General features: G+C 39.9%; 1 protein-coding gene across 3 annotated transcripts; it reads left to right on the forward strand.

The window, feature by feature from the left end:
* The first annotated feature begins 1,579 nt into the window (after positions 1 to 1,579).
* Positions 1,580 to 20,717, forward strand: RAD50 (RAD50 double strand break repair protein). 3 transcript variants are annotated; one of them, XM_005523482.3, is made up of 26 exons: positions 1,580 to 1,644; positions 2,535 to 2,714; positions 3,022 to 3,105; positions 3,338 to 3,489; positions 4,291 to 4,476; positions 4,622 to 4,826; positions 5,282 to 5,410; positions 5,619 to 5,784; positions 6,301 to 6,494; positions 7,038 to 7,244; positions 8,100 to 8,282; positions 8,486 to 8,643; positions 9,299 to 9,474; positions 9,574 to 9,811; positions 10,297 to 10,486; positions 11,335 to 11,461; positions 11,689 to 11,882; positions 12,191 to 12,301; positions 12,840 to 12,932; positions 13,019 to 13,132; positions 13,915 to 14,042; positions 14,839 to 15,063; positions 17,540 to 17,625; positions 18,040 to 18,182; positions 19,492 to 19,625; positions 19,944 to 20,717. In XM_005523482.3, the coding sequence occupies exons 2-26, from the start codon at positions 2,586 to 2,588 to the stop codon at positions 20,128 to 20,130; spliced, it is 3,939 nt and encodes a 1,312-aa protein (XP_005523539.2). In that variant the 5' UTR covers positions 1,580 to 1,644; positions 2,535 to 2,585; the 3' UTR covers positions 20,131 to 20,717. The 3 variants fall into 3 exon arrangements, with proteins under 3 accessions (XP_005523539.2, XP_087919843.1, XP_087919842.1); XM_088063717.1 differs by having other exon boundaries at positions 1,618 to 1,638; XM_088063716.1 differs by lacking the exon at positions 1,580 to 1,644 and adding an exon at positions 1,790 to 1,931.
* The last annotated feature ends 4,855 nt before the right edge of the window (positions 20,718 to 25,572 follow it).

The following is a 25,572-nucleotide window of genomic DNA, read 5'->3' on the forward strand; positions in this document are numbered from 1 at the left end:
GGTAAGGGTGTGCATGGCACGTGCAGCCTGACCCTATGTTCAGTTCTGGAGGGACTCTTGGTCCTCAGGTGTAGGATAACAAAGCTCCAGAGAAGCAGGAGGAAGGGACAGTCCTCTGGCTTGGACTTTCTTCTAACTGGATAATGAATAGGGGATAGGGAGCAAAGAGGAGGAAGTTGTAGAAGATTGGTACAAGGGGGCAAGGAGCTCTGTTGGCCCTAGAGAGAAATGAACTTAACCACCCAAGGGGAGTGATCCCCTTTCCTACCCCCGATCATCTGGAACTTTCCTGCAGTCCCTAAAGCTGCCTGTCTTGGTTTCAGCTGAGGTGGAGTTAATTTCTTCTCAGTATTTGGTACAATGTTGTGTTTTGGATTCAGAATGAGAATAATGCTGATAGTATACTGATGTTTTGGTTGTTGTATCCTAAGTCAAGGATTTATTTTTGGTGTCTTATGGTCTGCCAGTTAGGAGGTACAGAAAAGAAACAGTGAAGGACCACAACCAGGACAGGTGACCCAAACTGCCCAAAGGGATATTCCACACCATGGAACATTATGTCCAGTAGATAAACTGGGAGAGTTACCTAGAAAGGGTCTGACATTGGTCAGCAGGCAGTGAGTAATTTTATTGGGCATCAGTTATTTGGTTTTTTTTCCTATTTGTTTTCATAATTATTATTTACCATTATTATTATTGTATTTTACTATGTTTTCTATTAAACTGCTATTACCTCAACCTGTAAGTTTTAGAGTTGAGTCTTCTCCTCATTCCACCGCAGTTGGAGGGGGGCAGCCAGTGGCTGTGTTGTGCCTCATCACAACAGTGTAAAACAGACATTAAAGCTATTAGAGAGTGTCCAAGGGAGGACAATGGGGATGGGGAAGGGTCTGGAAAAGAAGCCGTATGAGGAGCAGCTGAGGGTACTTGGTCTGTTCAGCCTAGATGAGACTGAGGGGAGATCTTGCAGCAGGGTACAGCGGCAGATACCAATCTTTTCTCTGTGGTGACCAGTGATGGGACTTGAGGGAATGGCCTGAAGTTCTGTCAGGAGAGGTTTAGGCTGGATATCAGGAAAAGGCTCTTCACCCAGAGAGAGGGTGGTTGGGCACTGAACTGGCTCCCCAGGGAAGTGGTCACAGCACCGACAGTGCTGAAGAGGCGTTTGGACGAGGCTCTCGGGCAGATGGTATGACTCAGGAATGGTGTGCACAGGAGCTGGACTCGATGACCCACTCTTCCAGCTCAGCTGGTTCTGTGATTTTGTGATTTTCAGCTGGGTTTAAACCACAATACCGCCTCAAAACTCCGTCGCTCCTTTCTGAGCCCTTAGACGACACCGCACGCGCTACAGGCGCCTCAAGAGCACCCTTGCCTGCCCCCGACCCGAGGCGGCCCGGACGAAGCCGCCGTGGCCGGGGCGGAGCGGGGGCTGGCGAGGCGAAGCGGGCTCGCCATGGCCGGGGCGGAGCGGGAGCCGTCGGGGTGAAGCGGGCTCGCCATGGCCGGGGCGGAGCGGGAGCTGTCGGGGCGGAGCGGGCCCGCCATGGCCGGGGCGGAGCGGGAGCTGTCGGGGCGGAGCGGCCGCGGGGGCTGCCGGGGCACGGCTCGGCAGGAGCGGGCTGGCAGCGGCGGCAGGTGGAGGTGACCGTAGGCATGAGGGATAAGGGGGCTGCCGGGCCGGGGGCGTGGTACCGCGGCGGGCTCAGCTCGGGTACTCTCGGGCGGCGGGTAGGGGAGGGGCCGCCCCAGGGCATCTCCTCAGAAAACGCCCGCCCCCGGCGCCCTGCGGAGCTTCGGGCGGGAAAGCCCCGCTGGCGCCTCTTCCCCGGTCGGAAATGCCCTTTCCCGGGTCGAGCCCCGCCGGGCACCCCCGCAGGAGCCGTGGGAGGGCCGAGCCCGAGCCGTGGGCCCCGTGGAACACCCCCGGAGTACGCAACCACACACACACACACCACACAGGAGTGTTTTTAGTGGGTCGGTGAGGGGCCTTGGGGTCGGAGTTGCCTCCCCCAGACCCCTTCAGTGCCCGGGCCAGCTCCCAGCCATGCACAGCACAGTGGTCTGTGCCTGCCTCATGGCGTGGGAGGGCTCGAGTCTTCTTCACACCAGGGATTAGGACAAGGTGGTGCTGGAGGAACCTGTGAGAAACGGGCGCTGGCAAAGCTTGCACAGTGTCGGGTGTTGCCATACAACAGTGGGTTAACAAAGGGAAAAAATATTCGGGCTTCTCTTGTGTTTGGGGCGTTCTGAAGGCACGTGCAGTGTTTGTGAAGTGGAATAAAGGGTTATTTGGGGCCATTGTGTTTGATTTCATGATACATACTGTGGCACTTAGCTTGGAGTTGCTTCATTTCTCAGTTTGAAACAAGGTTTTGCCTTCATATGTTTTGTACCTTGAGCAGTAACAAGAACCTAAGCTGTTTTTTAAAATGTATTCATCATATGTTGTGCTTGTATAGGTGTTTAGTCAGCTTTCAGTAATCTATTGTGATTTCTGCCTACTGTATTTTTCACAAAGCTCTGTTTTACAGGATTTACTGTGTTTACACCTCTGACTTTGGAACAGAAGTTGTTCAGCAAAAATGTCAAGGATTGAAAAAATGAGTATCCTCGGAGTGAGGAGTTTTGGGGTAGAAGATAAAGACAAACAAATTATCACTTTCTTTAATCCATTAACTATTTTGGTGGGACCAAATGGTGCAGGAAAAACGGTAAGGCTCACTTTATGTTTGGATTTGAGCTGTAAAGAGGTCTGGAAGGCCTGGAAGAACATGTGAATAATAATTTCTACAGAAAGGTATTAATATTGGAAAAATCATGTTGTTTGCTAGAAATATTGTGTTGTTTAGTGTTATTAGAAAAAATTACTATGTTTTCATGGTACTCAAAAATTAAAATGTTATTTCTCTCTCTTTACATACCTTACTCATTTGTAAATGTTTGGGCTGTTACTGTGGATTTGCCTGTACTCCATCTTGGTTACTCTAAATTTGTCTTTATATACTTCTGTTTTCTTAGACTATCATTGAATGTCTTAAGTACATATCCACTGGTGATTTTCCTCCAGGCACCAAAGGAAAAACATTTGTTCATGATCCAAAGGTAAGGTATAGTGACTAGATGTGTGTTTACTTCTAGATAAAATACTCCACTGCACTCAGGCTGTGAATAAAACAGGGATACTCAAGTTGTAGACAGCCTTTATCTGAAATGAGGAAAAGCAGAGGGCTGGGGGATGATTAGAACATATCCCACAGCTGGAGAGGCACATATTCCATTGGACCTTGAGAAGAATTTCCCTCACTCTGTTTTTTTTTTTTTGCTTCTACCAAAGGTTGCAAATGAAACTGACGTTAGAGCTCAGATAAGGTTACAGTTTCGAGATGTCAATGGGGAGCTTGTAGCTGTCCAGCGCTCCATGGTCTGTACCCAGAAAGGCAAGGCTCCAGAATTTAAAACACTGGAATCTGTCATTACTAGAACAAAGTAAGTTGTCAAGTGTTTCTTCTTACTTTGGCATGAAGATAGGTTTTAATTTGGTATGTTTTTATGCATCAGATAAGAGAAAATTACATAATGTATTCCTAGCTACTAGTGCTTTTAGATTATAAAGGTATGTAGTTGCATTACTTTATCTGTTACATTATTGAAAAATCCCACATCTGATAGCCATTGTGTTAAGAAATGCATGTATCTGTTAGGTTGCATATATTTGAAAATTTTATTAGTAATAAGGGTGGTGAGGCACTGGCACAGTTTGTCCAGAGAAGCTGTGGCTTCCCCATTTCTGGAAGTGTTCAAGGCTTCCATCCAGAGTGGATGGTGATTGGAGCAACCTGGTTCTGTGAGTAGCATCCTTGCTCATGGCAGAGGGAATGAGATGAGCATTTTCAACCTAAATCATTCCATGATTCCGTGATTTTAGGATACAGTTTGAAAGTATCATTGTGTGGAGTGTGTAGGCTTTACTTCCTTTAGTACCATTTTCAGTTTCAGATAAGTTTTGGCCCGTGTTAACTCCCGTCTCCACTGCCTAAGTATATTCCTTTAACTCGAGCTCTCCTGCCCCCTCTGGTGGTTCCTCAGATTCTAATATGTGAAACAGCCTGACTTCAAAAATTGGCAGTGTTAAATCCCTTTGTTAAGAATGGTAATTTTGTACTTAAAAATTGTTAATTGTTAAATTTTGGAATGGATATGTTAAAATGAGGTTATACTGTGAAAATGCAGTTTGCTTTTTGAAGAACTTGCCAGTAACTTCTTTGGGGATTTTCTTTATCTCCATAGGCATGGTGAGAAAGTCAGTCTGAGTTCCAAGTGTGCTGAAATAGATCGGGAGATGATCAGTGCCCTTGGTGTTTCCAAGTCTGTGCTTAACAATGTCATTTTCTGTCACCAAGAAGAATCCAACTGGCCGTTAAGTGAAGGGAAGGCCCTGAAGCAAAAATTTGATGAGATCTTTTCAGCAACAAGGTTTTTCCCTTTATTGTAATTAAATAAAAACTAAGTAAAAAATGTCTTCTCATAACAGAAATGTTAATAAAAATGTCTAAGACAGTATTTCATACATCAGTATTGCTGTATTGCCAAAGGAGCTGAAGTTTTTCTTTTGTTGAAGGTATATCAAAGCACTCGAAGCTCTGCGTCAGGTACGACTGAAACAAAGCTTGAAAGTAAAAGAGTGTCAGACAGAACTGAAATATCTAAAACAGAATAAAGAGAAAGCACAGGAAATCCAGGATCATCTCAGCAACAGAGAGGCTCAACTGGCTGCTTCTAAGGAGAATGTAATATCAATTGAGAATCAGCTTGAGCCTCTAAAGGTAATTTCCATGAGGATTATGTTAATATTTTAATGCAAAACAGTAAAAGAAGTTAAAGTTGGATGAATTTCTTTTTTAAAATCTTGCACTTTTGTATCTAATCATTTGCCCTGCAGCAGAATCAAGCATACCTCAACTCACCTGGCAGACGCTGCTCTAATCTGTAAACAGTCATTGAAGGGTTAAGAGCAGAATTAATATAGTTTGGGTTTTTGTCAATTTAAAATCTCTCTGAAATTTAGCTGATAACTAAAACCATTCTGAGCTATTGAAAACCATTTTTAAGCATCTAAAAGCATTTTAAGCATTAGTTAATGCATTTTAAGCATTAATTAGAACTTAATGTTCCCTATTTTAAAAACATATTTAGTGAAACTGGAGGTTTTTCACTTAAAATAATTGATTATGGGGTTCATGAACTGATGAGATGTTTTACTTATCACATACTTTTGCAGAGCTCTCTGGCAGTAGTTGAACAGAATCTCACAAAAGTAATGAGGTTGGACAATGATGTGAAGGCCCTTGAGAGCAGGAAGCGGCAGATGGAAAAAGATAATCAAGATTTGCAACAGAAGATGGAAAAGGTTGCCTTTATGACAAAAAGCTTTGATTATTTTATTTTATCAATCTAAGAAAAACACTTTTCCACTTTTGTTTGCTGCAGATTTTCCTCCTGTATGTCTTACAGAAATTGTGCATGTGGGGTCTTAATTCCTTTAATTCTGTTGTGGTTAAAACTATACATTTTTAAAACATCTGTAACTGACTTACAAATTTGTATGTGGTGCACAGGTTTTTCAAGGAACAGATGAGCAACTAAGGGATAGACACCAGAACCACCAGAGAATAGTGAAGGAGAAGGAGAAGAGGTTGTTGGACTGTAAGCGTGATTTAGATAGAGCCACTAAAGAATGCCAGAGATTTAACAGTGAGAAATCAGAGCTGCTTATTGAACAAGGTATTTTAGACTTCATTTATAGTCTTGTATGTTTTCTAATGTTATCAAGATCTGAAATGGGCCTACTGATAATTGAAGTGATCTGAATTGGACAAAATTTCTAAAATGTGTATTAATTTAGGTTCAGCTGCACAGTGGGGTGTGAGAGTCTTGCAAGTATTGGTGTTTCCTTTTTGGATACACAGTCCTTGATGGATTGTAGGAATTTAAGCAAAGCTATAGTAGTTGAGTCACAGAATATATGTTTGTATAAAATATGTTCAGGCTTTGTTTTTTTATCAGAATAATATTTTTAGTGATTTTAGGGGCTTGCTTTTGCATTACTGATTTATTTAATTAATAAAAAATTAGTTACCTGAAATAGCAATCTCTACCTACAGCTTGTTTTTATTCCATAGCTTTTTGTGTTGTTGAAAAATACTTCAAGATTTCAAAGGCTTTTAACTGGTTTTGAATCCTAAGCATGTCTTCTGCCTCAGTTTTTGAACATTTATGTCACTTTTTCTTTTTGTGGAGGTCGTCTTCAACTGCAGGCAGATCGTCACCAAGAGCACATTGTGATGAGGGATTCCTTAATTCAGTCTCTGGCAGCACAGCTGGAATTAGAGGGGTTTGAGCGAGCACCTTTCACTGAAAGGAACATTGCCAGATTTCGTGGGTTGGTGAAGGACAGACAGGAGAGAGATACAGAAGCTGCAAATCGTATGATGGTAAGAATTTTGTTGATAAGTAGAGTAAGTTTTATGGTCCATTGGTGTTTTATTGGTCCATACGGGTCTTTATGGTGCTGGGAGAAAGCGTTGGTGGGGGGTAACTGAAGCTGATTTTTTTCTAGAATTCTTGCTTGTGTGTCATCTGCATCTTTCCATGGAAATGAGTTTTGGAATTAGGAGTGGTCATCAAGGCTATTGAACAGGCAGTTTGTCAGATTCTTCTAGCAGTCCTCATGCAGGTGGATCACTGATAAGCTCAGAAACCTGAGGAAGAATTACTGTGGGTGGCTGGTTTAAAAATAAACAGCTGTTTGTTGAAGTCATGTTCAAAATGGAGTTGCTGTCACAAAATGTTACTGGTATAATGCATTTGTATTTTTGAATTAAAAACATTTCAGCAGATAATTTTGGACAAGTTGTAGTTTTCTCAGTATTTCAATGTCTTACTGTGATGAATATTGGCACACTAGTGTGAAAAAGTATTTTAAAATATTTTCCTGTGAAAAAATAATGACTGTATTATTGTTGATCTTCTTTCAGAGAGAATTTGCACAGAAAGAAGCAATGAAGCAAAAACAGGTAGATGAAATAAGAGACAAGAAAACTGGATTAGAAAGAACCATTGACCTGAAATCAGACATCCAAAATAAGAAGCAAGCAGAGCTGAAGAATGTAAAATGTGAATTGCAGCAGTTGGAGGGGTTTTCAGACAGGATTAGTGAGTTGGATGAGGAGATTGGCAAGATGGTAAGTTTGTGTGTAATTGAAAAAATTATAGAAGCTTGAAATAAAAACTTGTGACTTTATCATTACAAAAATATACCAAAACCCATAAACCACCCCACCCCCTTGATGTTTACTCTTTCAGATGTGTTTCTGCCCTTTTGATACCCTGTATGCTTTGTCTGTTCAGATAGTGCATCCCTTTAGGGCAGGGTCTGTTCACTACCTTGTTTTTGTACAGGCCACACATAGAATGTGCTGCTTCTGCTAGGTGAGTTGTAAACAGGGTAATAGCACAGCTGGCAATTAGGAGATTTGTTACTCTCAAATTATTGGGCAAGAAACTTTGAATTGAAAGTTCCACGCTACCTACATTATTGGAGATAACTTGCCTGGACTAGTTGATTATAAGTGTTTGATCTGATGAAGTAAAGTTACAAGTGTTTTATGTTCCAGCTGAACAGCTGCTTATGCCTTTGTAGCAAAATACTTTATGTTTGTTAGCAGTATATGAATTCTGCTTGACAATGTTTTTATAGCCTCCTCACTAGGGTAATACCAAAATTTAATATACAGTAGATACTAAAATACAGAAAATCAAACTAAGTATGAGTGAGCTTCTGCTAAAAGCATGACCATTATGGGGCAGTACTGCATTCCAGGACAGCATCCAGTATCTGCTTGGGGCTTTCCTTGCCCCACACCAATGTCACAGCCTTTGTCCTTTTGCATGTATTATTTACAAATCTTGTATCATTCCTGTAACAGCAACTGATGCTGCTGCCAGGCAGCTGAAGAGGTTTCATCTGTTTCCTTTAGCTAGAACTTTATTGATTTTTGTAATTATTAGTGTCTTCTGGGATTTTATTTTTTGTATAGGAATATGAGCTGGAGAAGGCTGAGAGGAGCAGTAATGTAGAAACACTGGAACAGGAAGTACAGACTCTGCAAAGTGAGAAAATAAACCTGGACAAAGCTCTTAGGAAGTTGGATCAAGAGATGGAGCAGTTGAATCTACACACCACAACAATTACCCAAATGGAGATGCTGAGGAAAGACAAAGTAATGTTTTTATCAATATCTCATAAGAGAGGGACATGAAACTGATACAGTCCCTCCAATATTTGTGTATTTTTCAGGTGTTTATCAATAATCAGATGTAGAGCTTCTGTCTGACTTCATAGAAGCTATTAGCTTAATAAATGCATTGATAATTATAAACCTGAAGATAGGAAAATTTCATTTGAAATGCTTTATTTCCCTAGGCAGAGAAAGAAGATCAGATTAGAAAAGTAAAGTCAAGACATTCGGACGAACTAACATCATTGCTGGGATACTTTCCCAATAAAAAACAACTTGAGGACTGGCTTCATGGTAAAAATAAAAAGATTAATCAGACAAGGGATGCTCTTGCTAATCTGAAGTAGGTATTAATTTAAACAATTATTTCTCCACAAGTTTTTATGTAATTACAAATTTAAATGTTGGAGAGTTTAATATATTCAAAATATTTCTTACTTTAATTCATTAGTGTTTATTTAGGTGTCTGCAAAATCAGAGAAAACATCCTGCAGAGTTCCTGTGATACAGAGTTAATACAGTTTGTGCTAGTTAATAAAATCACAGTATTTGTAGTGTGTCAAAGGCAGTACTAAAAGCAAGTAGCAAAATAGTGATCTGGAACATCCTTAGTTGTTTGTACTAATTCTAGCTGAATGAATGTGCCTGGGGCTGGAAATTGCTGGTCTTCTGATTTTCTTACAAGAGTGGTTAGTGACTATATCCCCAATTCATGTGTGGTTACCTGTTCCTGGTTTCATTTGATTATGTAAAACAATTAGTTAGAGTAGGAAGTTTCTCATCAGTAATCATCTAGAAAACAAAAGGGATTTAAAAGTAAACACACTGTACTTGGATGAATAAAAAGTTCACACTATAAATTTCCTGAGAATCAGTGAAGAACAGGTGAATAGTTTCCAATGTAATTCCAATTTCAGATTAGCTTTCCATGGTTTTTGGTTTTGCTTAAACAGTCTAAATCTTTGGGTAATAAAAATGTTTCTGCATTAATATTTCAGCAAGCGACTGGCATCAGTAGAATATGATAAAACTTACGCCAGTAATGAGCTAAAAAAAAAAGAAGCCCAGTTGTCCTTTCATGAAGCAAAACTTTTTGATGTTTGTGGAAGTCAAGATTTTGACAGTGACCTGAACAAACTTCAAGATGAAATTGAAAAAAATTCCAAACAGCGAGGTAAAGTCATATATAGCTTTACTTTTTTCCCTGAAATACTAATTTAGCTGATTATGCACTGTTTATTCAACATAAGTCTTCTGTTTATTTTTCACCCAGCTGTGCTTGCTGGAGCCACTGCAATTTATTCACAGTTCATTACACAACTGACAGAGGAGAACCAGTCTTGTTGTCCAGTTTGCCAAAGAGCTTTTCAGACAGAAGCTGAGCTGCAAGATGTCATTAGTGATCTGCAGTCTAAACTGCGCCTTGCCCCAGACAAACTGAAGTCAACAGAGTCTGAGCTTAAAAGAAAAGAGAAAAAACGTGATGAAATGATGAGTCTTAAACCACTGCGGTAAAGTACTTAGGAAACCATCTGGTTACAGGCTGTTTTCTTTCAAATGTGTGGGGTTTGATTATAAAAAACCATGAAGACATCAAGGAAGCTTCATTCTAGGGCTGGTTAATTAATTTCAAAATGTCGTTGTCGGGATAAATATTTTGAGATAATTTGAGAGTGAGCGTAGAGCTTTCCTTCACAAGAGGGCACTCTTGTTTAATGCTTTGTACCTTCTCCTTAACTTCCTGTAATGAAGTTAAAAACCAAAAGAGATTTTGTTTGCTTGTTTGTGTAATCTCACCTAAAATGAGGGATATATTCTCTTAGCTGGATCTGTAACATAAGCTTATTTAAATGTGAGCAAGGTTAAGGTGATACTATTTTAGCTAAATTTAGTCTTCCCCTACTAAATATATCACAGATTTTGTGATCTTGAACATCTTCAATTTATGCTGCTGTTTCTGACCAAGGAAATTTTAGGCATTTATCTTTTATTTAAGGCAAACTGTAATTGAACTCCAAGATAAGGAAATTCCAGACCTGAGGAGCAAGATCCAGAATGCAAACAGAGATTTAACAGGCCTGAAGGGTGAGATAGAAGAACAGGAATCACTCCTCCAGACAGCTTTGTCTGAGGAAGAAGGTGCCAAAGCATGTTTACAGGATATAAGTCTGATGGAAAGGTATCAGGTATGCTTTGGTAACTTTTTTTAATATATAGAATGATATTCACTTGCATTTAAATATGTGGTTACTCAGTAATATGACAAAACTTTGAGGTCCTTATTTTAAAATACTTCCAAAGACAGTATAACATAGGTCATCTTGTACTAATAAAATTTCAATTTACAAAAGTTTTTTGGTTTTTTTTTGAGGACCACAGAGTCCCTTGAGTTCTGATTCAATTCTGTGCTATATGAACTGAAAAAAGGTGTAATCTAGAACTGAGCACAACCACAGGTACACCAAAGTGGTTTTGGTCCTCATAGTAATGATAGGTCATCGTATTCCCAGCATCTCACGTGTGTTTCCTGGTTCTGTGCCATCTGAATATATGGTAAAGGGAAAGAGGAATCCTGCACTTTTAATTATTCTGGCGTAGGAGACTGTTTTGGGCAGTCTTCATGCCTTTATTACCAACATAATGTCTTCGCTTGACTGAGAACCTTCAGAGGAGCAATTAGGGAACCTGGGGCCAGGCAAAGGACTGAGAGCATTTCACAAGGTGGAGATGTCAGCAGCTCCTGAGGCTCCAACAATTCCAGTGTTGCAGGGACAGATTGCACATGGAACTGTCCTGGAGTGGGCTGGGGATGTTAAAGGCCTGTGCATCCTTATTGACTGATTGCACCCACAATTAGGAATTCCAGTTCCTAGCAGCTGACATAACCCTACTGCTAATGATGTGACATTGCTCTACAAGAGAAGGTAAATTTGAAGCTCTTGTTCCTCAAGCCCTGGTCTTGTTCCTACGTGACAAAGGTGAAAAAATACATTTTTAATCACAGTAGTAATGGTACTTTTCCTCATACTTTCAGACTGATATTAGGGATGTTGAACGAAAAATTGCTCAGCAGGAGGCTAAGCTGCTAGGTGTCGATTTAAGTAGAACTGTGCTACAAGTAAGCCAAGAAAAACAAGAGAAGAAACACTTGTGGGATACAGGTAGGTCCTACAAACCTGTTATTTAATTTTTATACTAAAAGTAACGTTCCAAAATTCTTGCCATTAAAGTTTTAGTTTACTTATTTTATGTTCTCAAATAACTGAATTCTCCTAGTTCATTGTTGCTGGTTTTTGGAGTCATACCAGCTTAATTTAGAGATAAATTTTCATCTCCAAGGATTACAATAATGGTTTTAATAACAGATTGACTCTGTTTTCATCTGCAGTTACTGGTAAAATTGAGTTAAATCAAAAACTCAAGCAGGACCAGCAAAGCCAGATTCAGCAGTTGAAGAGTGCAGTTAATGAACTCAAAGCAGAGAAGCTGCAGATTGTCAGCCGCATGCAGCGGCGCCGGCAGCTGGAGGAGCAGACTGTGGAGTTAACCACTGAGGTTCAGTCCTTATGCAGAGAGATCAAGGTGAGAATTTCTCTTTAATTGTCTAATGCTTAGCTTTGCTGGCCTTGAAATAAAAAATAATAATCTTGTCATACTTTATATTGTCTCTAGTACTAGATTATGGGATGGACTTTTAAATGTTTGTCCTGTGCTGCTGTTGTGTATCTTTGGGAATTTCCAGAACTTTTTAAATATGTATTTTCACATTTTCTTTTTTTAATACACACAATAGAGAAATGAGTAACCACATTACTTTTTTACTGCTTCAAAAATTATTGATCTTTACCAGAATGAAAAAATAAAAGCTACTTTTTCCAACTACTTTTCAGGAAGCAAAAGAACAGGTACTTCCTTTGCATTCAACGTTAGAGAAATTGCAGCAGGAGAAGGAGGAACTAGTGAATAAAAGGACTGCAAGTAATAAAGAAACACAAGAGAAGGTTTGTTTTCTCTCAGCATAGCTGTGAAATAGGATTAGATACTGTTTTTCAGGCATGGATGGAAGCTGTGGTACTGAGTTTCCTTTTAGAAAACATCAGTGACTCCAGGAGGTGCTTTAGATTGATAAATTGTTTAGGGAAGAAAAGGAACGTGTCAGTCAGGACGTGAACTCAATTGTAATTAACTTTTGGCAGTCTTAAAAAAGACTTCTTGGGACATTTGATGATATTTAGTGGTTGATGGCATTTAAAGGCCCTTCCTAATAGACCCAAGAGGAGCAGCAAGGATGACCATCACCCATTCTTGCCAAGAGACACACTGGTTCTTCCCAAGTTAAGTGGCCCTCATTCATTTTGGGAAACATTTTCATGCTTATAAGAAGTACTGGGATTTTAGAAGCTGAAGACTTTATTAGGAAGCTAAAGGGAGTTACAATAAGGACTTGTATTTTGGCAGTAGTGTTATCCAGTATCTGACACAGAGCATATCTGTTCTTGGACATAAGACCGTATTTCATTTGAAATCTTTTCTCTGCAGATGAATGGCATAAATGAGAAAATTAAAGATATAAACAAGTACATGAAAGAAATTGAAAACTATATTCAACAAGGGAAAGAAGAATATAAAAAGGTAATATAAAAACCAGTCAATAAAAAGTTAGCATCAAAAGTACTTTTGGTTTTAAATCATATACCATTTTCTTAATATTTCTTTAGCAAAAGGAGTCTGAACTTGATGAAGTAAATTCTCGTTTGGCTGCCTGTGAGAAACAGAAGGAAAAGATAAGTAAAGAGATGGAAATGACCCGACAAGATATTGACACTCAAAAGGTGGATGTATTGTTTAAAGTATACTTGACATAGTTGAAACAAGTCCTAGTTTTGGTTTGTCTGCCTATGTCTGTAATGGTGTTAAATTAGCTTTCTCTTGATCTATTTGATCAGTTGTGAGTCAGGATAGCTGCTATACATGCATTAGGCTGAAAATAGTCTTGAGATTTGTATGTGCAAATTTAAAACCCATTTATCTCTATCATCTTAAGGCATTTGTAAGAGTTAAGTCTGGTGGGATGGTAGTCAGCATTTTCAGGAGTATCTTTATGTGGAGGATACCTGCCTTTATAACTAAAGTACAAACTGCAGGTACCAAAAGTTGCTTGCTACTCCAGATTTATCATGTACTTTAAATTCCTGTGTATATGTTTCAAATATTGTTTATATTCCTTATAGGAAATACGTTTTTCCCCATTCTACCCCTTCAGTTACTGCCTACTCTTGTAGAACTGTGATTAGGGGGCTTGGTTTAATCTCATCCTTAGTTAAAACTAATTGTCCTGGTTGAAACATGGATTAATATTCTCAAAAATAATCACTCTAGTGTTCACTTGTGACAGTAAACACTGCTAAGTGTTATTGCAGATTAAAGGATGAAATAATACTGCTGATTTCCATTTTATTCTATTTCTAGGACAAGGTAAGTTCTCACTGTGATAATTTTTGTTGTTGTCAATTATTTTATGCTTGCAGCATGTTTCAGAGTTGAGCAGAACTGATACATTGTAATTAATAACCAACATCCTGAAACATTATACAATTTATTTCTTTGGAGCTAGATACAGGAAAGGTGGTTGGAGGATAATCTCACTTTGAGGAAGCGGAATGAAGAGCTAAAAGAAGTTGAAGACAATATAAAACAACTTATGAAGCAGATGGGAGAAATGAAAGTTCCCCAGATGAAAAAGTAAGCACCTTCAAAACAGAATGGTGTGCTTTGCACAAGAATTCATTAAACATCTGAATGTTGTAGTCACTGTGTTTTAGTATGTCCTGGTCCTCTTTTCCCCCCATTCATGCAGACCACTTCCTCCTTCACACCTGTGTTTGTTTCATATCCCTTTGACAACAGTGAAAATGACTCAGTGAAATTATACAGTGCTTCAGGCTAGAAATAGAGATATCTGCTCATACCTGTTCCAGTCCAGTCCTCTTCATGATGTTTACTGAGAAATCCACATTTAATTCATTCGTGCTTCTGAATGAGAGTATTTAGTTATTATTTTCAGTCTGCTCACTTAGTTCCCAGCAGCAAATTTTATGTTTACTTCAGTAGTTTAGTAATAATTGCTTAGATAACTTTTGAAAAGTAATTACCCCTTTGCTGGTTCTTGAATGTGTGATATTTATTTAGTATGCTAGAGCTTGTGCAATAATAAATCTTATTTTGCTCAGCATCCATCTATAAAATTAATTTTTTTTGTTTCTATATATAGCACTTTATCATTTGAACTTGACAACTTTCTTCTCCCACTCAGAATAATGATTAGAATATGTTCTTAACAAGCTTAAAACTATTTTTATTTCAATAATGTTGTCATTACAGTGGCATTAGTACTATAATTTTAACTGTGGTGGACTTTATAGATACGATACAATGAGCTGTTGTCTAACATAAACTCAAAATTAGAATCCTGATTAAAAAACTGAAACACTAGAACAAATAAATCCAAAATACTTGTGTATCAATTATGGTTTCACAGTGAACAAAAACATTTGGAAGAGAAAATAGAATCTCTGAAAAGGAACCATCACGTTGCACTTGGCCGCCAGCGTGGGTTTGAAGAGGAGATTGTTCGCTTTAGAAAGGAGCTCAGAGAGCCACAATTCAAAGATGCAGAAGAAAAATACAGGGACATGATGATTGTCATGAGAACAACAGAGCTGGTGAACAAAGATCTGGACCTTTATTACAAGGCTCTTGATAAGTAAGTATTGTCAAATAAGGGTGATTCTTAAATATTTGCATCTTTATTAGTGTTGATAACCTTGATTTAAAAGCAGCTTTCAGTTTCAGGCTTCCATGTTAACTTAGAGTAAATTGAAATTATTCCTTGAGATATATAATTTCTCTTTATAAATTCTGGCATTTAAATATTAAGAAAGCATAACAAGGTATAACTTCCTAAGTAAATTAATGAAACTGTACTGGAAATTGCAAAGGATTGATTGGTGTGATGTAGGAAATTTGTAAGTTAATGTCTCTAATGTACATATATTAAAAGCATTGATGGTAATAATTGGAATTTAATACAGTCATAGATAAATCTGATATTTATATTCCCAATTCTCTGAAAGACTTACTTGGAGTTTTGGTTGTACATGTTAGGACTTAAATTTGCAGTGTAGCAATAGGAGAGAGATAAGGACAGTTGAAATTGATGTTTAAATCCTTTATTTTTAACCTGAGCCCTTCTGCTTCCATTTATATAGCAATATATTTTTACTATCTTCTGGTAATATCTGAACATTATTAAGATATGCCAGGTTTGCCATGGCATTTTCTCAGGTAAATAATTGTCTTCTAAAGAATATTAAAATATAAAGGGGTTTTTTTTCCCTTTTCTAGTGTGGGTGGTTTTGTGCTTTTATTAAAGAAAGTAAGATCTTAAGAAGCAGGTCTGGCATTTGATGGAGAGTGTTGCAAGTTTGTTCTTGTTTCTGTTTCCTCTGGAAGCTTGTTTGCTAGTCTTGCACTGACTGGGCAAAAAATGCATCTCAAAATTGATAACCATATACAAAATAAAACATGTGGTTCCCTAAAAACCCTGTTTGTTTGGTTATAATGATGGAATAGCAGTGAACAACTGGATGGACAGTGGGAGAGGATTTTGGAATCAGTGGATACATTTCAGGAAATAAAAAACTGGTGCTCAGTGGCAGAAAGATAAATATTAAGAATAAAAAAAGAGGAAGAAACATTTTGGCCAATTCTCAATACACCCATGTCTTGAATAAAGTATGGACTTTTGGGCTTCTGTTTAGAAGGGTTTCCTAGTGCTAGAAAAAGGAGCACAGAAGAGTAATTATGTGGTTGAGGATACAGCATAATGGTCAAGAAGAGAAACAAAATAAATGAGAACTTTCCAAGTTGAAAGGACGTTTTAGAGGAACCCAGTTCTAAGGTGTTTTGATAATAACATTAAATAAACATAATATTAGAATGTAAGCTAATCCAAAATTTATTGTGTGAAGGTCTAAGTTGTTCAGAGTGTGTATAAGTCTTCCCTTTCAGTTGTAATGGAAATGCACTCCAAGAACTTCCTTTTTAGAATTTTTTTGTATGGTATCAAATCATCTATTGTTTCTATTTAAGGCTAAACAGGAAAACAGTCTTGTAATTTCAAGAAAAATAGATAAGCGTCACTTAGCAGTAATCGTCTGAAAAATCAGCGAGACAAAATGTTAACTCTAATGGCCAAAGCTGTATCTGCAGCTGGGAAAACTAACATTTTGGGTGTTCCATGCTATCAGATGATCTTTATTGACTCTGTTTAGAGATTTATGATAAATAGTGATGAGGAATGCATTCTTAGGGTTAAGTAAATAGTTGAAAACACTTCATTTTTGCTTAATAAAACCTATTAGGGTTGATACCTCAGTGTTCCCCAGAACAGGTGGAAGAGCAAAGGTAGAAAAAGCATATGTAGAAGTCCATTCAGAAGGATATTTTATTTCCACCACATTTTTTGAAAGAAGACATTGTCATAAAGTGGGCATTTTTTTCATTATAGAGTAGCTTTTCTGTAAAAAGCCAAGTTAGGAATGTCCTTCTCTGAATGTTTTGTAAGATTCTATCTTTTAATGAACTAAAGTCATGCTACTATGTTAACCAGAGAAATGGAATTAAAAATTATTAGTGATATCATGTGTTACTGTTGCTGCTGAACAGCAAAATAGATCTTGTGATAATGCCTGTTTGGGTAACTACAAATTATATTCTCAATAAGAATTCTGTGCTCTGAGGAGACTTCAGGTTCTCCTTTCCTGCTGTTGTTTGCCCTGTTGGCAGACTGTGCCAAAAAGTAACACTCTTGTTCTGGAAAGCTTAACATCAGATTTATCTACTTGGTGTCAGGCTGAAAATAAAGCTCACACATAAATCATGAATCTTTTAAAAACTCAGGTAAAGTCATTCTCCATTGAGTGACTGCAAATATATTTGTTGTCATTGCTTTCCTACTTCTTAAAACTGAGCTGTTTGTGAGCATAGAATTATTTATGTAGTGGCGTGTTGTTACTCTCTAGGTACTTCTCTGTCCAAAATAAACTAGTATTTTCTATATTTTTAGTAAAAGTATTAAGGGAATGGAAAGGGAGCTGCCACCTGCCTTAAAGTCCCTAATAGTCCATAGCAGTCCATGGTTGCATCTCTAACAGTTTACATTTTTTGCTGTTTTTTAGAGCAATAATGACATTTCATAGCATGAAAATGGAAGAAATTAATAAAATAATTCGGGACCTGTGGCGAAGCATTTACAGAGGACAAGGTATGTAATAATTTTTTTAAATTCTACCCATATGTATCCATTTGATATTGAGCACTGCATATGGAAGAGTGTTTGTTCGAAAGATGGGAAATATCTTGTTCCATTCTAAAGGCTTGATCTGTTCTTCAGCACTATAATTTTTTAATTGCACATTATATAGTAACTTGCAAGTAGAGTTAATTTTCACTTTTCTGTGTCCAAACCTGTCCAAAGGTTAGGTTTCTTTGACACAGGACTGTGCATGAGTTCATTCCTTCCAATTTGGAAAAGTCAATTTCCAAGATGGATCTATCAGCGGGAGTTCTGAACGGAATTTTTATTGTTACTACATATTATACGTCTCAGCTCCCACTAATCCTATGATATTTTTCAAGAATTTTGATAATGTTTGAACTATCTCCTTCCCATTTTCAGATATTGAATATATAGAAATTCGCTCTGATGCAGATGAAAATGTCTCAGCCACTGACAAAAGACGAAATTACAATTACAGGGTAGTAATGGTGAAGGGAGATACAGCACTGGATATGCGAGGAAGATGTAGTGCTGGGCAAAAGGTAACGGCTCTTTATCTTCAGTGCACAATAACAGGGATTCTGAAAACTGACTCAAGTGAATGCAGAGGACTCAAGTGACCAAAGAACAGGCAGCTCCAACTCTAATTTATTATTGTGTACAACTTCTCTTCGCTCTGTCTGCATGTTACACGATATAGGACTCAACATCTGAACCCTGCTTTGGGCACTAGGTTTATGCCTTGCAGGAGTGAAGGGTTTGACTTCCCTCTATCCTCAAGTTCAGGTCCTCCCTCCCATTTTGTCTCTTCCTAGTTATCACTGAGGTTACCTCAACTGCAGCTCTATTGGTTTGCTTCCCTTTTTTTTTTCTTTCTGAGCCCTTGGTCTTTTTGCCACTGCATCTACTTCTAAGTTGATTGGACCTCTCTTCCTCCAAGTTAATGCTGCTTTTACCTGCTGCTGACTATAACCTTTCAGTTCATGTCACCAGTATCACACCTAGCCATACTTTGCATTTCCTCCTGTGCTGTCAGCCTGCAGCAATGTGGTCTGCCCATTCAGCTTCAGCAACACACACTGGCCAAGTGGCCTGATGACACACCAGCTGTGACAATACCTGTGGGCAGAGGTTCATCACATTTACTCACACTCACACATGCTGAGGGTTGTTTCCACCTGTCTGTTCTATTAAATGTGTCCTCTCCTAGAGTAGTTAAGGATGTTGCGTTGGAGTCCTATGTAAATGAGAGTGAAACTTGAACAAGTTCCTTAGCTGAAATTCTGAGAATTCTTCTTTAATCACGAAATGTGATGCCAGCAGTCATGATAATTGGAAAATATTTTTGACAGCAGTTTCCATTGTGTGTTCTATAATTTTTAGTAGTTCAGAGGATCTTGTAGATGCGATTATGCATGTTGATGAAAAACTAACATAGAAGGTGGTAAATCCTACTGTCTTCCATTTGAGTAAGAAGTCAGGAGTTCAGTACCTCAAACATGTAGTAATATGCAGACGAATTTCCACCTGCTGCAGTGGGGTGGGCTCAAGTAGAGTGTAGCAGTAATGTGAATGGCAGTGTCACAGCATCTTTACCTCAGATTAGAGTCCTTACTTCCACTGTCTCCTGAATTTTGAGTGCATCTTTGTAGAGTCAATCTTTGAATTCAAAGTAGAAGTTTCAATGTAGTTTTTCAGTAATTAGTTACTGTCATTTTGTGAACTGTCAACACATTGTTCTGTAAACGTCCATCATGATTTGTAATGGCATTAAAAACAGGTTGTTATGTGCGGATCCTCTTTAAACAGTTTGAAGCTTGATATTTTTTTGTGTTTTTTCCTTTCCCTCAGGTGCTTGCTTCTCTAATCATTCGTCTTGCTCTAGCAGAAACATTCTGTCTCAACTGTGGCATTCTGGCTCTGGACGAGCCCACAACCAACCTTGACCGAGAAAACATCGAGTCCCTGGCACATGCCCTGGTGGAGTAAGTGAGCTCTCCTTGTGGTGCTTAACAATGGGTATTTTTCAATACCCATTTGGCAGTAGTGAATTATACTTTAAGCTGGCACATTTTAGATTCCCTCTCTATCTTGGAAAAAAAAAGGTATTTCTTACATAATTTGAGGGTTTTTTTAATGTGGGTAAAAAGGAGTCAGTAATCAGATTACTCAATGGTTCATGTCATTCATTATCAATAATGAAATATCTTTGTGCTGTTTATTTGCAAATTCTCTGATGCTAGCATGGGATTTAGGTAAATGCACAGTCAGTAATATCTGTTAAATTATCTGTAAAATTGTAGGATAATAAAGAGCCGCTTACACCAACGCAACTTTCAGCTTCTGGTGATAACTCACGATGAAGATTTTGTTGAACTTCTGGGCCGTTCTGAGTATGTGGAAACATTCTACAGGATAAAGAAGAACATTGACCAGTGCTCTGAGATCATGAAATGCAGTGTCAGCTCTCTAGGCTCCTATGTTCATTAGAATGCCAAGTAATTACATACTATAGATAACCTAGCTTGATACATTATACACTGCCTGACTTGATAGAGCTCAGGGTAGGTGTCTGAAAATGTAGTTCCTTCATATCATATTCTGTTGAAGATTTCTAAAAATTTTAGCCAGTCTAAAACTGTGACACTTTTAAACTTCTTACCTTTCTATATATTTCTGTACCTGGGCTTAGGAATCACCATAATTTGAAATAATTTAAATGAATACCACACAGTTACATTTTGATGTATTTTATGCTTGAAAAGTGAAAATAAAGTTGTGATATTCTTTGTGCATGGGCTGTGGGAAAAGTTGCACAAGTTGCAGATTCTCTGGAATAGCTGCAGCTCTGCCTGGGGAATATGGCTTGCTCTCCATCTCTGGCAAGGTCAGCACTGATGGGGACTACTTTGATTGAAGGTACCCATTGCTACCACCTAATCTACCCAAAATTGACAAGCTTCAAAGAGAACTTTTACAGCTTTCTCTACCAGGTAACCTAACTGGCTGTTCAAAGACAGAATCTTCCCCAAGTCAATTTTACTTCATAATAAAGCAAAGGCCCATCTCTTACCAGATGAATGAGTTCTCTGCTCAGTGTGTTATGTTCTGATTGTTCAAGGCAGTGTCTGCAAATGGGAAAATGGAACCTAAGTGGCACAGAGATTTAGTGTGGATGGTGAGCTTGGCCTGTCCTGCTCTGAGTTCTTCCTGAAGTTCTTTTCTTTGGTGTGACAACAGCCCTGCAGCTTGGCAGCCCCAGGAACCCTGCTTCTCAGTGGGAGTGACAGTGGAAAGCCAGAAGGGTGGCCTGATCAGCAAGAGTCCTGAGGTTGCACAAACCATGCCTTGCTGCTTCTGTAGCCATACAAGCCCTGAGGGAAGGAATTTCTAGGGCCCTGTTTCTTTGTAAGCAAGTCAAGGGATACCTTGAATTCTTGGTAGGAGTCCACAAGCAGAAGCTGGACTTGCAATTATTTAAATCATTGCAATCAGCAGTGATGGGCTGACCCTTCTCAGCAAACATGACCAAAGCACAATTTCAGAGGAAGATTCTTTAAACCACCACATGACAGAAAGTTACAGGATGTTTCTCTTTGACAAATGCTTAAATGAGCCTAAAAACGTTGCATGCTGTCTTCGCTGTCTTCCAGAGTACAGGACTCCCTTTATTTTGCAGGGGTAAGGAGAAGTTGATAAGGGAGGGGTGTAAGCAGAGCTGGCTTGTGTAGACAGGGCCTGGGGCTGGCTGATGGACCAGGGCCTTTGGCCCTGAAGATGGTGCAGCTGAGCCCCTCACATTACATCACACACCTCTAACACTGCCTGCTGAGGAGTCTGGATATCTGCACAGAAAAGGACGGAGCCCAGAATATCCCAGCTCTGGTTCTTCTCAGTGGCAAAGGCTCTTAGGCCTCAGCCTTGGCCAGGGTGAATGGCAGTAGGTGCCTTAAAGCATAAGGGCAGAAACCAGCATCTTCAGCTAAGGATTATTTCCACCTAAATTTCCTGACACCAAGCCACCAGTGTCAGGGTGACCCCAGTCATCGGGAAACCACTCAAAGATAAGAAAATGAATGGGACTTCCTAGCAATTACGTTTTCAGCAAGTGCCCAAAAAAGCAATGAACACAACTGGGGAGGGATGGGGGGAGAGTAGGAATAGGAAAATGCTGCTAACCTGCATTATGTTTGCAGTTTTAAATAAGAGGCTTCACTGACTCTAGTACTACTTCCTGAAGGGAAATTTTCTGAAAGATACAATCAACAGAAAAAAAGTGCTTTGTCTTTTCAAATTTGTCTGTACAACCTGTTTATTTTAGCATGACATGTACACCACAGCTCAGCACTATCACCAGAAGAGACTCCCCAGCCTTTGTAAATTCTATTTTTCCCAAGTTAAGGCCATGGCTCACAGTTCCTATATGAAGTACTTCAGGTGCATTTTTGCCTAATCTGCCTTTTCTAAGTTTATCCTCACATGTACTTTGACATTAAACATTTTTCCAGAAGTTAGGGAAAGCACGGGAAATGTAGTGGGAAACCAACTTCTCTCAGTTAAAATGATGTAAAAAAATTCACTGAATGATTTGAATAATCCACAGGCTCCTTGACAGCCAACAGCATGAAAAAGAGACTCTGCCAGCCCCATAGTTTTCATGTGGACTAGAAAATAAAAAAAAACGTTTTTATGTGAATTCAGTGTAAGAGAAACTTCAAACACTTTCATGATACTCTGCTGTTGATGGGCACCTTGGGAGAGTGAGGGCAGAAATGCCCTGACTGCTCTGGTCGTGGCAGTTCTGGTGCCTCTCCTGTGCCCACAGGAAGCAGCAGCAGACAGGACCACGTCAAGGGGATCCCTGCTCTGCCATGGCTGTCTGCCCTGGCACACGGGGATGCCACCACCCATTGTGGGAGGGCTGGACGGGAAGGTGGCACAGAAGCAGAACATCCCAGGAGAGGGATTCTTGCCCCTACATGATAATACACAAAGTGCAGAATCAAGCAGAGATGTTTTATGGCAAACAAGACACAGATGTATTGCTGTAACTCACTGGGCAGGTGGCAAAGTGGTGAAGAAAGTTTCTGTCCACTTCCCATTTTGGTGGGAGTGGGGGTGGATTTCCAGCAGGGAGACCACAGCACCCAACCTCCAGACAGCAATCCATGCACACACCTCAGAGGAACATGCACACACTCAGATTCACCGTTAAGAGCCAAAAATAACAGCTGCAAAATAACAAAAATATCATGTCAGTGGAATTGCCATAGGGAACTGAGCTGAGATTCAGGCAGTTGCCTGGTATAGTAATTACAAAGCCACTTGTCCGAGAGCACCAAACACCTACTGTGCCTGTTGGCCTGGAAGGGTTTGTTGGGTGCAAATCCCTTCCAAGTAATTCAGTCTGGCTGCAGCCTCAGCCCTGGCAAATGCTTTTGAAGCCAGGGATCTGCAGGAGATGGAGGGCTTTGGCATGTGCCACTCAGGTGACAGATTTTCCTTCCACCTCTGTGCCACAGCATCCATTTCTTTAGTACCATGATTATTTTTGCTTTATCTGCACTTAGAAACAAAATGTTTAGACAGGAGCGTCTTGGAGACCTCTAGGTTTTCTTCCTAGTGAATGTAGTTGGTGCCTTGCTTACTAAGTGGAATTTACATTAGCGATAGAAAACCAATACTTCGATTTTCTGATGCTTCCTTCAGTGTTACCTCTGCAGTACAACTCTGCTGCCTGTTTACAGACTGCTGCATAACACCTGCCCTGAAGTACTTTGGGTTTGCAAACTTCAGAGAAGATGAATTTTTAAATTATTTTTTTTAACAAAAACTCCTTTATCACCTGCCTGAAGTAAAAAACTGATTTATTTAACTCATTGCTCCTAGGTGCAACCTCTCCATGCAGCTTCCACCTACGTGCCACATTTTAGGCAAAGAGCTTTTACGTGCCCTAGAAATTACATTAAAAAACACAAGCAGATGAGATTATCTACAAATAAACACCACAAACCAAAGCAATAAATACAGATGATACTTTCAAAAGCTTAATCATGCTGTCTCCCTGCAACTTTGCATTTAAATGTCACACCAAGTATCATCTCATCTATTTCAGTATGACGGGGTTTGCTGCCCCCCTGGGCAATCTACCAGGAGCCAGCATTTACTCTCTGCCTACTGCAAGATTACACCTTTGGGGAATGCCATGCAATTTGCAAATTCTCCTTCATTTGGCTCCATCCTATTTGTGTAATTTGATCTACACAGGTAAAGTGAATTGCTGGACCTGTAGTGCACCCTTCCCTCCAGCTGCAGCGGCTGAAGGAAGCAAGAAGGTTCCAGCACAGCCAGCCCTGCAGAAGGGAGAACTCAGTGTAAAGCCAATAAACTCAACCACTGATTCAAGAGATACTACATGTGGTGATGCTATACATTATGCTGTGACCCACATTTGGGCTTCTTCAGCTCATAAAATGTTTTGTTTAATTGCTCTGCTAAGTATGGAACAGCACACATAAGAGAATGGCCTGGAAGACGTGTGATGGCTTCTCCATGAGGATTTCATAGAAGGCAATGCTGGAATAGTGTTGAAAGTGAGAAAATGGTTAGTAGGGTCATCCAAAACTAAGCCATCAAGGACAAACTGAAGTTATTTATATCACCACAATTAAAGCATCTGCTGGACCTCCTGAGTTCTGACATTGTTTCTTAATGCCATGATCCCATCCTGTCCCTCCACCTGCCTCAGGGATGAATTTGGCTGCTAAAGACAAGGTGGGAAGGTGACTCATTTGCCTCCCTTTGCTCAAATTGCTAGGGAGCAGGAGCTGAGTATGAGGAGACTTGTGGGGAAAGGAAATGCACCTGGGAGAAGTGGGTGCCCTCCTTGCCAGCCACCTGAGCCAGGGATGGCCAAAGCAGCTGGGTGGGAACATGTCCACTCCTCCTGCTGGCCAGCTGCCCCTGGGATGGCTCAGTACCAAGGTGAAGTACTGCCTGTTTAACTGGGGTAGGCACAAATCCAGCCCAGCTAAAACTATGGGCTGGCATTCCCCCATTTCCTACAGAGCCAGGGTAGAGAAGGGGACTGTGACAGGGAGCTGTAGCCCCTGTAAATCTGAGAGCCATTGTTCATACCCATTTCTTTCCACTGATTTCCATCCCATGGCAGTCATGGCCATGACTTCAGCCAAGCCCTCTGTGCTTCCTTTGTATATTGTGACTGTGGTATCCAACCTTGGCTTTGCTGCTGGAAAAAAAAAATATACAAAACAAAGAAAAAAGCTATGGCTTTGGGTACAGAACAAAGCAAAAATTCTGGGTTTGGTTGTACTGAGGGTCTCTTCAGATGACTTCTGTTTTCTGGTGTCGTCATCAGAGATGCAGCTGTGGAAAGGCCCAAGCAACACTGCCCCAATGTGCACCATCACCCCCTGGGGTCTCCTCCATATGGGGGTGAGAGGAGCATGATGTACCTAAAATTACCACTTGGATCATTTCTCTGAATTGGCTGGGACCGACTTTGGTGGCTTAAATCAAACATGAAGAGCATGGGGTGGCAAGGCAGGGTGGGCACAGATCTCTGGGACACCTGTATTCTTCCTCTGGCCACAGCTGGACATGCATGGCAAAAAACAGCAAAAGCAAAACCAGCTCTTCTATGATGAGGAGAAACAATTCAGGTTATGCTCACATATCTGGGGTTCTGTGTCCACTCTGATCAGCAGCACTGGGCTCATGGTTGTGGTGTCCCAGTACCCCACTCCCTTTGGGAAAGACAGCTTGACTGACCAAGACTCTTGGAAGGAGCTGTTTTGATTCCCTGTAGGTCCCATGCTCCTAGTAGCTCTAATCCCCTCTCACAGAGGGCCCCCTCAGTGCTGTTTCTCAGAACTGGGCTCCACTTTCCAGGTATCATTTTCTGCCCCCACA

Source organism: Pseudopodoces humilis, chromosome 17 (genome assembly GCF_049639895.1).
Source record: "Pseudopodoces humilis isolate 2021_Gansu_Grassland_sample_001 chromosome 17, ASM4963989v1, whole genome shotgun sequence".
Taxonomy (NCBI): Eukaryota; Metazoa; Chordata; class Aves; order Passeriformes; family Paridae; genus Pseudopodoces; species Pseudopodoces humilis.

Excerpts from the sequence above, each read along its gene's own strand:
- RAD50 (XM_005523482.3), top strand. The coding sequence starts at position 2,586 with ATGTCAAGGATTGAAAAAATGAGTATCCTCGGAGTGAGGAGTTTTGGG. Across the intron at positions 9,812-10,296 it reads ATGAGTCTTAAACCACTGCG|GCAAACTGTAATTGAACTCC; the intron begins GTAAAGTACTTA and ends CTTTTATTTAAG. Across the intron at positions 12,302-12,839 it reads ATAAAGAAACACAAGAGAAG|ATGAATGGCATAAATGAGAA; the intron begins GTTTGTTTTCTC and ends TTTTCTCTGCAG.